Source organism: Sorex araneus, chromosome 2 (assembly GCF_027595985.1).
Source record: "Sorex araneus isolate mSorAra2 chromosome 2, mSorAra2.pri, whole genome shotgun sequence".
NCBI lineage: Eukaryota > Metazoa > Chordata > Mammalia > Eulipotyphla > Soricidae > Sorex > Sorex araneus.
Genome location: NC_073303.1, coordinates 31121446 through 31132590, shown reverse-complemented (window position 1 = coordinate 31132590; position 11145 = coordinate 31121446). Strand labels below are relative to the sequence as shown.

At 60.6% G+C, this 11145-nt stretch overlaps 1 protein-coding gene across 3 annotated transcripts; it reads left to right on the top strand.

Moving 5' to 3' along the window:
* The first annotated feature begins 59 nt into the window (after positions 1–59).
* On the top strand, positions 60–11137 carry SKIC2 (SKI2 subunit of superkiller complex). Of its 3 annotated transcripts, XM_004621300.2 has the most exons (28): positions 60–150; positions 227–330; positions 1252–1361; positions 1469–1586; positions 1681–1795; positions 1922–1996; positions 2870–2923; positions 3014–3204; positions 3335–3463; positions 3695–3840; positions 4398–4544; positions 4660–4744; positions 5075–5181; positions 5437–5583; positions 5675–5771; positions 5899–6111; positions 6192–6302; positions 7576–7806; positions 8097–8234; positions 8358–8495; positions 8597–8701; positions 9305–9452; positions 9543–9669; positions 9793–10003; positions 10097–10207; positions 10293–10511; positions 10671–10811; positions 10896–11137. In XM_004621300.2, exons 1-28 carry the CDS (start codon positions 129–131, stop codon positions 11094–11096), a joined length of 3741 nt encoding a protein of 1246 aa, XP_004621357.1. In that variant the 5' UTR covers positions 60–128; the 3' UTR covers positions 11097–11137. The 3 variants fall into 3 exon arrangements, with proteins under 3 accessions (XP_004621357.1, XP_054985075.1, XP_054985076.1); XM_055129100.1 differs by lacking the exon at positions 227–330 and having other exon boundaries at positions 64–150; XM_055129101.1 differs by lacking the exons at positions 60–150; positions 227–330; positions 1252–1361 and having other exon boundaries at positions 1469–1593.
* The last annotated feature ends 8 nt before the right edge of the window (positions 11138–11145 follow it).

Here is an 11145-nt window from a genome sequence, read left to right as displayed (position 1 = left end):
GCCACGCCCCCGGCGAGCTGGCTGCCGGAAGTCGCTTCCAGTTCCGCCCGTTGCGGGGCGGGGATAGCGGCAGGCTCCGAGCGGCACTTCCGGTCTGCGCGGCGGCGTCGGCAGCCCTGGGCTTCGGGATGATGGAGACAGAGCGGCTCGGTGAGGGGGCGGTGATAGGCCCAGGGACTGGACGGGGAATGACCCTGGACACTGACCTGTTGACCTTTCCCCGCAGTGCTCCCGCCCCCAGATCCCCTGGACTTGCCCCTTCGGGCCGTGGAAATAGGCTGCACGGGGCACTGGGAGCTGCTGAATGTGCCCGGCGCTCCGGAGAGCACCGTGAGTGCCTTTTGGACGCGCATCTCCTGGACACCTAACCCCCGCTTCACCTTCCTCACTCTCGGGGTCTCGCGTGATGTGATGTGATGCCCGGGCGGGCGCTGGGCACACCTGGCCCGGAGAGCCGCACTCCTGATGTGCCTTTTCTCTGAGGGGTGGGGTCCCGTTCTGTCTCTGGGCGCAGGGCACTGGAGACGCTCATCTTTGAGGCCCTAGGTCTGGGATCCTTTTTCTTAAAACTGGTGATTTTCAAGTTTCAGTGTGTCTCAAGACTTGTTTTTTTTGTTTTTGTTTTTTTGTTTTTTGCTTTTTTGGGTCACACCCAGCGATGCACAGGGGTTACTCCTGCCTCTTGCACTCAGGAATTACTCCTGGTGGTGCTTGGGGGATCATATGGGATGTATGGCCGAACCCGGGTCGGCCGCATGCAAGTGCTAACGCAGTGCTGTCGCTCCAGCCCTGTGTCTCAAGACTTGTCATAGAGTTCTTTTTTTTTGGGGGGGGGGTCACACCCGGCGATGTACAGGGATCACTCCTGGCTCTGCATTCAGGAATTACCCCTGGCAGTGCTCAGGGGACCATATGGGATGCTGGGAATTGAACCCGGGTTGGCCGGGTGCAAGGCAAACACCCTACCTGCTGTGCTATCACTCCAGCCCCTGTCATGGAGTTCTTTAAAATACAAATGGCCAGGTTCAACCCCAGCAACTCCGAGACCAGAAATCTGTATTACTCTCCAGCCTCTCAGGCAGTTGAGTAACGCTGGATAACTTTCGGAGGACATTGCTTCAGCACCAGTGCTGGACAGCTGCCCTCGGGTGGAAGCATGACTGCCTCTCTCCTTCGCCTCCTTCCTTCGCCCTTGCCTGGTCTGGCTCCCTTTCCTTACCTAACACCGTGGCTCATTTGCCCTGGTTGCAGCTTCCCCATGGCCTCCCTCCCTGCGCCCCAGATCTGCAGCAGGAAGCAGAGCAGTTGTTCCTGTCGTCTCCAGCCTGGCTACCTCTGCATGGAGTGGAGCATGCGGCCCGGTGAGGGGGCTGAGGGGGTCTTAGTCCCGGACTAAGAGTGGGAATGTCTCTGAAGGAAGCTGGAACAGAGGGAGAAGAAGACCTGATGTTGCTTTCTTTCTCTCCAGAAAATGGCAGAGGAAGATGGATCCCTGGTCTCTCCTGGTCTCCTTGGGGGCCCCAGTCCCCTCCGATCTACAGGCCCAAAGACATCCCACCACAGGCCAGATACTAGGTTACAAAGAGGTCAGAGGTTAGGAGGCCACTAGGGACATAGAATTGTGAGGAGGGTTGTCAGAGACAAACTCAGCTTTACTGGGGCCCTGATCTCCTGTTGCAGGTTCTGCTGGAGAATACCAACCTGTCAGCTACCACCTCCTTGTCTCTTCGCCGGCCCCCAGGACCCACCTCGCAGTCGCTGTGGGGAAACCCCACACAGTACCCTTTCTGGCCAGGTGATGCTTGTGGAAATGGGATGGTGGTGGTGGTGGGGGGGTACCCTCAGTTTTCCAGAAAGAGTTTCCCATTCATCCCACATCACTCTCACATCTTGCTTCCCTTCTTGTCCAACCCTTCCCCAGGTGGAATGGATGAGCCCACCATAACGGATCTGAGCACGCGGGAGGAGGCTGAGGAAGAGATAGACTTTGAGAAAGGTCAGGTGCTGCCCGGGTGGATCCTTAGGGAGCCAGGCTGCTAAGTCTGGGCCGTGAGGAAGAGGGCCCCGGGCCTTCCCTGGGTTGCTGCCCTTCCATGACCTTGGGCGCTAAGAAATGAGGGAGCCCATCTCTGACAACCTTTGCTGTGTCGTGTTGTCAAATTGTCACTGTAAATATGCCACTTAAAATGAGTGAAGTTAGTCAGAGGAGAGAGACCGGCAACACAGTGATCCCTCTCATGTGGGGTGTAAAGAAAAACTGGGGGAGAATAACAGATGCCAACAGGTGATAGAAGCAAAGGACATGAGAACTGGCCTTTAGTAGGAAGCATGTGCGGTGGGGGTCGCCTCTACCAAAATGGAGGGAAGATAGATGAAAGGGAGGAGGAGGGGATGCCGAAAGGAGGTGAAGTGTTATACTTGGAATTCTGTCGATAATAGTGCTGTAAAGTACAGTGCCAAAAGTCACTTAAAAAGGGCTTCTCGTAGAGGCCGGGTGGTGGGTGGGAGGGACACGGGAATGGGTTGGGGAGGGGGCAGTTGGTGGAGGGAAGTGGACACTGGCCAACAGATTGATGTTGAGACATTGTATGCCTGCAACCCAATTGTGAATACGTTTATCATCTGTGATGACTAAATAAAAATTAACAAAATGTCTGCGCTGGGGTCAGAGAGAGAGCACCTTGGGTACCTGCAGTGGCCATGACCCTGCTTCAAATCCCTGTAACCACCCTGAGCACTGTGGAGTGCGGCCCAGCCCCCTGTCCCTCCCACGTCCGGGCTGTGAACGGGCTCCTAGTCTACAGTGTATGTCACATTCAACCTGTGCAGCGGTGTGCAGTAGTCCTGACACTCTCCTGCGCCTCCGCAGATCTCCTGACTGTCCCCCCCGGCTTCAAGAAAGGCGTGGATTTTGCGCCAAAGGGTGAGTTTTAGTTTTGAGGCAGGGCGTCGGGCCTGTCAGCTCCAGAGAGCGTCGGACATAACTGCTCCCCCTTTCCGCCTTACTCTTCAGATCACCCGCCTCCAGCTCCCGGGCTGCTCAGCCTCAGCCGTTTGCTGGAACCCCTGGACTTGGGTGGGGGCAATGAGGATGAGACTGAGACCGAGGGGCAGCCAGGAGGTCCCAGAGGGGCCGTGGAATCAGCCTCTCCCCCTAGTGCCCCCCTGGCCCGAGCCAGCAGCTTAGAGGACCTCGTGTTGAAGGTGGGTGGTTGTGGGTGGTCAGGGGGAGGCTGGTCTGCCAAGTCCGAGGGGAGTCTGGACGGTCTTGGCAAAGCGGCGGTGCCAGGGCTCTCTGGCTGTAACTTGGCGCTCCCTCCCCATCCCTTTCCAGGAGGCTTCCACAGTGGCATCTCCTCCGGAACCCCCTAAACCCCAACCCCAGGAGCAGTGGGCCATTCCTGTGGATGTCACCTCCCCTGTGGGGGATTTCTACCGCCTCATTCCCCAGCCCGCCTTCCAGGTAGTGTGGCCGTGCCCATGTATCCCCCCCTTCCGCGAACCCCTCTCGCTCCCATCTCCCCTGCGCCCCCCGCCCCCCAGGCCAGATGTCTCCAGGCCGGTCAGTGTTGGTGCTGAATCCCAGCCTCGCCTCACGTTAGTCTTCGCCCCGCTGCCCTGTGCACCTTGGGAGCCGGGGGTGGGGTGGGGGAGAGCGCCTTCTTCAGCCCTCTTTGCCTTCTCTCTCCCGCAGTGGGCCTTTGAGCCGGATGTGTTTCAGAAACAGGCCATCCTGCACTTGGAGCGGCACGATTCTGTCTTTGTTGCAGCGCACACGTCCGCTGGGAAGACAGTTGTAGCAGAATATGCCATTGCCCTTGCCCAGAAACACATGACTCGGTACAGTCCCTTGGCACCCCCGCGCCCAGCCCCTTCACTCTTTGCAGGTCTCTCTGCCCGCCCCCCCACCCCCCACTCCCCGACTCAGCCCTTGGATGGATGTGCGTTTAGAATGACTGTGAGTTTAGGAAAGGGCCAGGCCCAGAATTTTTCTGCTGTTCTGTTCCTAGAGGTTATATGTTATCACTGTATCACTGTCATCCCGTTGCTCATCGATTTGTTCGAGCGGGCACCAGTAACGTCTCTCATTGAGAGACTTATTGTTACTGTTTTTGGCATATCCAATACGCACGGGTAGTATTGCCAGGCTCTGCCACGCGGGCTCGATACTCTCGGTAGCTTGCTGGGCTCTCCAAGAGGGGCGGAGGAATCAAACTCGGGTCGGCCACGTGAAAGGCGAACGCCCAACATTCATATATGAAGGCGTGAGGGCAGTTAGGGCGAAGAAGGGGGTGGTCTGAGCTCTGTGGGTTGCTTCTGTGAGGACATCGGGCGGGAGTGAGGGTACGAGCATGCGTCTGATGGCCGGGCTGGCTGCCTGCCTGTCCTCTCCCCAGCACCATCTACACGTCCCCCATCAAGGCTCTGAGCAATCAGAAGTTCCGAGACTTCCGAAACACATTCGGGGACGTGGGGCTGCTCACAGGAGACGTGCAGCTGCACCCGGAGGCCTCCTGCCTCATCATGACGACTGAGATCCTCCGGTGAGCCCCGAGGGGGCCGGTCTGGACGCTGGGGCCGCACTGGAGTGCGTGTGGGCCGAGGAGAGGGTGGGGCCGGGGGCCAGTGGGGAGTCAGCCTGCGGCCCCTTCTCTTCAGCTCCATGCTGTACAGTGGCTCGGACGTCATCCGGGACCTGGAGTGGGTCATCTTTGACGAGGTTCACTACATCAACGATGCTGAGGTACGGGCTCCCCGACTACGGCATGACATCAGCAGCCCCCCTTTCGCACACATCTTCTGTGGCACTTAGCACCTTCTGTGCCCCACGTGGACCCCGTGTGTTTTGCTTTTGGCCACACCTGGCAGAGCGCAGGAGTTAACACCTCACTCTGTTGTCAGGAATTCCTCCTGGTGGCATGGGGGGACTATATCTGATGCCAAGGATTGAATCCAGGTTGGCTGCCCGAAGACCCCTACTCGCTGTCTTATCTCTCGGGCCTGTGCGCATTGTTAGGGGCACCGGGAAAGCGCCCTCTGAGCTTCTTGTGATTTGTCTTCCTCCCGTGCCCAGCGTGGGGTCGTGTGGGAAGAGGTGCTCATAATGCTCCCCGACCACGTCTCCATCATCCTCCTGAGCGCCACTGTCCCCAACGCTCTTGAATTTGCTGACTGGATTGGGTAAGACTTGTGTCCTGGGGCGCTTGGCTGAAGGGGCCTTCTTTCTTGGGGGCGGGAGGTGAAGACGAATACAGCACAGACGGGGTCAGGCCTTCGGGGTGGAAGAACGGGCCTGGTCCGGGTGGCCGCGGGCTGCCAACCTTTGCCTGAAAGGTGGCGACAGCCTTCCCTTTGCACTCAGGGGCGCCGGGGGAAGCTGGGGCCGAGAGAGCAGGGTGCCCCACCCCCTGATCCCACGGTCTTCTCTCCTCTCAGGCGACTGAAACGTCGCCAGATCTATGTGATCAGCACAGTGGCCCGCCCCGTGCCCCTGGAGCACTTTCTCTTCACAGGGAACAGCCCTAAGACCCAGAGTGAGCTCTTTCTGCTGCTGGACTCCCGAGGCGCCTTCCACACGAAGGGGTAAGGAAGCCCAGGACGATAAACCGTGGCTCGGGGGAGGGGGGTGGCCCCTCGGGGTGGCCCGTGACTTGGGTCCCTCCCTCTGTCCCAGGTACTATGCCGCTGTGGAGGCCAAGAAGGAGAGAATGAGCAAACACGCCCAGACCTTTGGCGCCAAGCAGCCCACCCACCAGGGCGGCGCTGCCCAGGTCAGTCCTGCTTCTCGAAACCTGTGTCCCCGGGGCCTGGGACTGGAGCTTGGAGCTCTGGTGGGCCCGACCCTGCTCTGCAGCTCCCGGGGAGACTCCACTTCCACCGTCTCTGTGCCTCCCCCAGGACCGCGGTGTGTACCTGTCCCTCCTGGCATCCCTCCGCACCCGAGCGCAGCTGCCGGTGGTGGTGTTCACCTTCTCCCGAGGCCGCTGCGACGAACAGGCCTCGGGCCTCACCTCCCTGGATCTCACCACGGGCTCAGAGAAGAGCGAGATCCACCTTTTCCTGCAGCGCTGCCTCGCGCGCCTCCGCGGCTCTGACCGCCAGCTGCCCCAGGTGGCGGGGGAGCGGGGACGGGCAGGGGACCATGTGCTCCCCAGTCCCGTCCCTGACCCGGAGCTCTGGGGTCCCCACAGGTCCTGCACATGTCTGAGCTCCTGCACCGCGGCCTGGGCGTGCACCACAGCGGCATCCTGCCCATCCTCAAGGAGATCGTGGAGATGCTCTTCAGCCGCGGCCTGGTCAAGGTGCGCCTGCTCAGGGGAGCCTCTGGGCCACAGCCTGTTGACCGGCGGGAGTTGAGGCAGGACCGGTGGGGACATGGGTTCTGGGTGCAGACCGCCACTTCACCCTGTGGGACCGCGGGCAAATTCCTTACTCTTCCTGAATTTAGGTTTCTCAGCCCAACACTGGGGCGATGCAGCCTAGGGACAGGCAGTATTTAGAGGAGAAGCCCAGGGCCAGGGAGGTGACCCAGAGAGCAAGAGCACTGTGCTCTGCACGTTGGAGCCCTGGCTCCATCCCTGAATCCTGCCAGGAGCAGCCTCTGAGTGCTGCTGGGTGTCGCCCCAACATGAAAAACCAAAACAAAAAAAGAGAAATTCAAAAGAGCTGACACACACATGAAAAGTCATTAGTTATTGGAAAACTACAAATGGAAATAATACGAAGTAGGATTGTGTGACTGCGAGACTGGTCAAGTTTATGCCCCGTGTTGCCAGAGACAAAGGATTCGGTCAGGTTCTAGAAACCTCAGGGACTCCAGCCCATCTGGCACTCTTTAAGCCAGAGGGAAAAGTGGAACACATACTTTGATCGTAAGTTCTATTCCTGGCCACATGCCACAGAGAAATTCTTTCCCTTGATCCATGAGGGAACATCTGTTTCTCTGTGGATCCCTTTGGCTCTGTGTGGTAGCTGTGGTGGTACCATGGTACCCTTTGTCAGGAGAGGTAAATGCAGGGGATGCTCAGCATCCTGCAGCGGCTGGAGGTGGTGGAATAGACAGGAAGAGGGACAGATGTTGCAAACAGGAGTAGAAGAAACTTTAAAAGTAACAAGGTCCAGGGGCTGGAGCGATAGCACAGCGGGGAGGGCGTTTGCCTTGCACGTGGCCGACCCGGGTTCGATCCCCGGCATCCCATATGGTCCCCCAAGCACTGCCAGGAGTAATTCCTGAGTGCAAAACCAGGAGTAACCCCTGAGCATCGCTGGGTGTGACCCAAAAAAGAAAAGTAATAAGGTCCATAACTGCTGTGAATGGTACGTTAGTCTCACACACAAGGATACGTTCTATAAGAACATATATAGGTAAAAGCTACATCATGCATTGGGTTGAGTAAAGGTGGGGACTGAGGGGTGAAAGGAAAGAAATAGCGCAGTAAGCAAAGTAAGAAGACTGATCGGAGGCAGTCTGCAGATCATATGGAAACTTGGCCTCCACTGCAAGGTCCAGGGAGCTGGGCGGGGCCTGGAACTCTGCGGCAGCCCCTCTGCTGATCCTCCCTTCTCCTGTCCCAGGTCTTGTTTGCCACAGAGACCTTTGCCATGGGCGTAAACATGCCAGCACGAACGGTGGTGTTTGACTCCATGCGCAAGCACGATGGCTCCACCTTCCGGGACCTGCTCCCCGGGGAGTACGTGCAGATGGCGGGCCGGGCGGGCCGGAGGGGCCTGGACCCCACGGGCACCGTCATCCTGCTCTGCAAGGGCCGCGTGCCCGAGATGGCTGACTTACACCGCATGATGATGGTGAGACCGTCCCCCCGAGTCAGCCCAGCTCCAGGGACCTGCTTCCTGCTTCCTTCCTTCCCTCCTGCCCCCCTCCCCCTTTGCTCTGGCTTGGGAGCAGTGGAGTGGGTCCGAGCAGATTCATGGCAGAGGCTAGATTGCGTCTCTGGTCTTTCCCCCACCGTGAATTTACAGCTGGGTGGGATTCTCCAATGTTGGTTGAGGTTGGCTCCTTTACTGGGGAGACGCTTAGACCTGGAGGGCCGGGTGGGGTCCCCTCTGGGCCCACTCACTTCTCTGACCCGGCCCAGGGGAAGCCATCCCAGCTGCAGTCCCAGTTCCGCCTCACCTACACCATGATCCTCAACTTGCTGCGCGTGGATGCCCTGAGGGTGGAGGACATGATGAAGAGGAGCTTTTCCGAGTTTCCCTCCCGAAAGGACAGCAAGGTGAGGCGGTCAGGACAGTCCGCCCAGCCGAGGAGAGGGGGGACATCCTAGAGGCCAGCGGGGCGGTGGTGGGGGCTGGGGTAGACTGCGCCTGCTCCAGCTCCAGTCCCCTGCTTTTCTCAGGCCCATGAACAGGCCCTGGCCGAACTGACCAAGCGGTTGGGGGCCCTGGAGGAACCTGACGTGACCGGCCAGCTGGCCGACCTGCCTGAGTATTACAGCTGGGGAGAGGAGCTGACGGACACGCGGCACCTGATCCAGGTGAGTGTGTGTGCAGCAGGGCGGGAGGCAGCAGCGCTCTGTGCTGGGTGCTCCTGGATTTGGGGCCACGTCCCGCTGACGCGGTCCCCTTCTCCCCTCAGCGGCACATCATCGAGTCTGTGAATGGGCTGAAATCGCTCTCAGCAGGAAGGGTGGTAGTGGTGAAGAATCAGGAGCATCGCAATGCCTTGGGTGTGATCCTGCAGGTAAGGGCCAGGGGAACCTGGACCCCAAAGGGTGGGAGAGGGGGGCGTGGGGGCTGGGGGCAGGCTGCAGTCAGCGGCGCTAGTTTCCCTCCTGCCCTCCTTTTTATTGGGTTGTTTTTTGTTTGGGGGCCAGGCCCAGCGATGCTCAGGAATTACTTCTGGCGGTGCTTGGGCGGGGGGGACCATATGGGGTGCTGGGGATTGAACCCGATTGGCTGCATGTGAGGCAGATGCCCTCTCCACTGTACTGTCACTCCAGCCTACCACTGCCCTCTCTTCCCCACCTCTGCCCCTTCCTGCCCACCTCCCTGCCCTTCCAGTCTGACTCTTGACGTGGTTCCCAATCCAGCCTCTTCCACGGTACCTGCCTCAGAGTGGGGATCTGGTCTCTACTCTCTCGTGTGGTTTGGCTGTACTCGGTGTCTCTATGCTTGGGGTCGCTCTGGATGGTGCTCAGAGGACCAGTTAGTGCCGGGATGGAACCCAGGCCTCCTGCACGCAAAGCATGTGCTCAGCCCTGTGAGCGGCCTCGCAGCCCCCTGGCCTCTGCCTTCGAGGGCCACGCGTCACGCCGCCCTGGCCTCGCCTCCACACTCCCCCTAGGTCTCTTCGAACTCGAGCAGCCGCATCTTCACAACCCTGGTCTTGTGTGAGAAGCCCCCGGCTGGGGATCCCCAGGAAGGGGGGCAGGCCACCCCCGAGGTGCCCTATCCGGAGGACCTGGTGGGATTCAAGCTGTTCCTGCCCGAAGGTGAGCGTGGGCAGACACCCGGTCTCCTCTCGGCACAGCTGAGGCGCCTGGGCCCACAGAGGCCTCACCCCAGCGCGCCCCTGCCCCTAGGGCCGTGCGACCACACTGTGGCCAAGCTCCAGCCGGCAGACGTGGCGGCCATCACCACCAAGGTTCTCCGGGTGAATGGGGACAAGATCCTGGAGGACTTCAGCAGGAGGCAGCAACCGAAATTCAAGTCAGATCCTAGGGAGGGCCTTGGGGGGGTGGGCGGGGTGGGGAGGGAAGGCCTCTCGGCTTCAGGGGTCTCCTGCTGAAGAGAAGCCTCTGCCCTAGGTCCTAAGCCGTGCCCCTTCCTCAGGAAGGATCCTCCCTTAGCGGCCGTGACCACGGCCGTGCAGGAGCTGCTGCGCCTGGCCCAGGCCCACCCCGCCGGACCCCCTACCCTCGACCCTGTCAATGACCTGCAGCTCAAGGATGTGTCAGTGGTCGAGGGGGGGCTCCGGGCCCGGAAGCTGGAGGAGCTGATCCGGGGGGCTCAGTGCGTGCACAGTCCCCGCTTCCCAGCCCAGGTAGGCACCCGGAGGCCAGCCCCGAGCTGATGGCGCGAGTCCCCGCTGTCCCGGGCGGGAGGCTGAGGGGGCCCCTGCCCTGGCTCTCCGCAGTACCTGAAGCTGCGGGAGCGGATGCAGATTCAGAAGGAGATGGAGCGGCTGCGCTTCCTGCTGTCCGACCAGTCGCTGCTGCTGCTCCCCGAGTACCACCAGCGAGTAGAGGTGAGGCAGGGGTGGGGGGTCGAAGCGGGGGGGAGGCCGGGGAGGGGAGGCCAGGAGGCACCCACCTCCGCCATCTTCCCTTCAGGTGCTCCAGACCCTGGGCTATGTGGATGAGGCGGGCACCGTGAAGCTGGCGGGGCGGGTGGCCTGTGCCATGAGCAGCCACGAGCTGCTCCTCACGGAGCTCATGTTCGACAACGCGCTGAGCGCCCTGCGGCCAGAGGAGATCGCGGCCCTGCTCTCCGGGCTGGTCTGCCAGAGCCCCGGGGACCCTGGGGATCAGCTCCCAAGCACCCTCAAACAGGTGAGGTCACCCCATCCCTCCCCCAGCTGCTCGTGCTCAGCCCCAACCGTATATCCCCAGTGGCACCCCCACGGGCCCTACTGCCCCCGAAGATTGGCTTCTTCCTCCATCTGGCCTCGGGGTGCAGGAAGACAGCCGCAGCCGCCCTCTCGCCTGCAGGGGGTGGAACGCGTCCGGGCCGTGGCCAAGCGGATCGGGGAGGTCCAGGTGGCCTGTGGCCTGAACCAGACGGTGGAGGAGTTTGTGGGCGAGCTGAATTTTGGGCTCGTCGAGGTTGTGTACGAGTGGGCCCGAGGCATGGTGAGTACCACCTGGGATTGGGGGGGTTCGGGGAGACGCTGCCCCGGACGACCACATTCAGTTCCTACCCTGCTGCTCCCACAGCCCTTCTCCGAGCTGGCCAGTCTCTCTGGGACCCCCGAGGGCCTGGTGGTCCGCTGTATCCAGCGCCTGGCGGAGATGTGTCGTTCCTTACGGGGGGCAGCCCGCCTTGTAGGGGAGCCTGTGCTCGGGGCAAAGATGGAGACAGCCGCCACCCTGCTGCGGAGGGACATTGTCTTTGCCGCCAGCCTCTACACTCAGTGACTGATCTGTGTGAAAGTGCAATAAAACAGCAAACCACGTGTGCCTGTGT

Bases quoted from the DNA above. Each gene is read 5' to 3' on its own strand.
- SKIC2 (XM_004621300.2), top strand. From the start codon at position 129: ATGATGGAGACAGAGCGGCTCG. The intron at 331-1,251 runs GTGAGTGCCTTT...CCCTGGTTGCAG, and splicing joins CCGGCGCTCCGGAGAGCACC to CTTCCCCATGGCCTCCCTCC. The intron at 1,796-1,921 runs GTGATGCTTGTG...ACCCTTCCCCAG, and splicing joins ACAGTACCCTTTCTGGCCAG to GTGGAATGGATGAGCCCACC.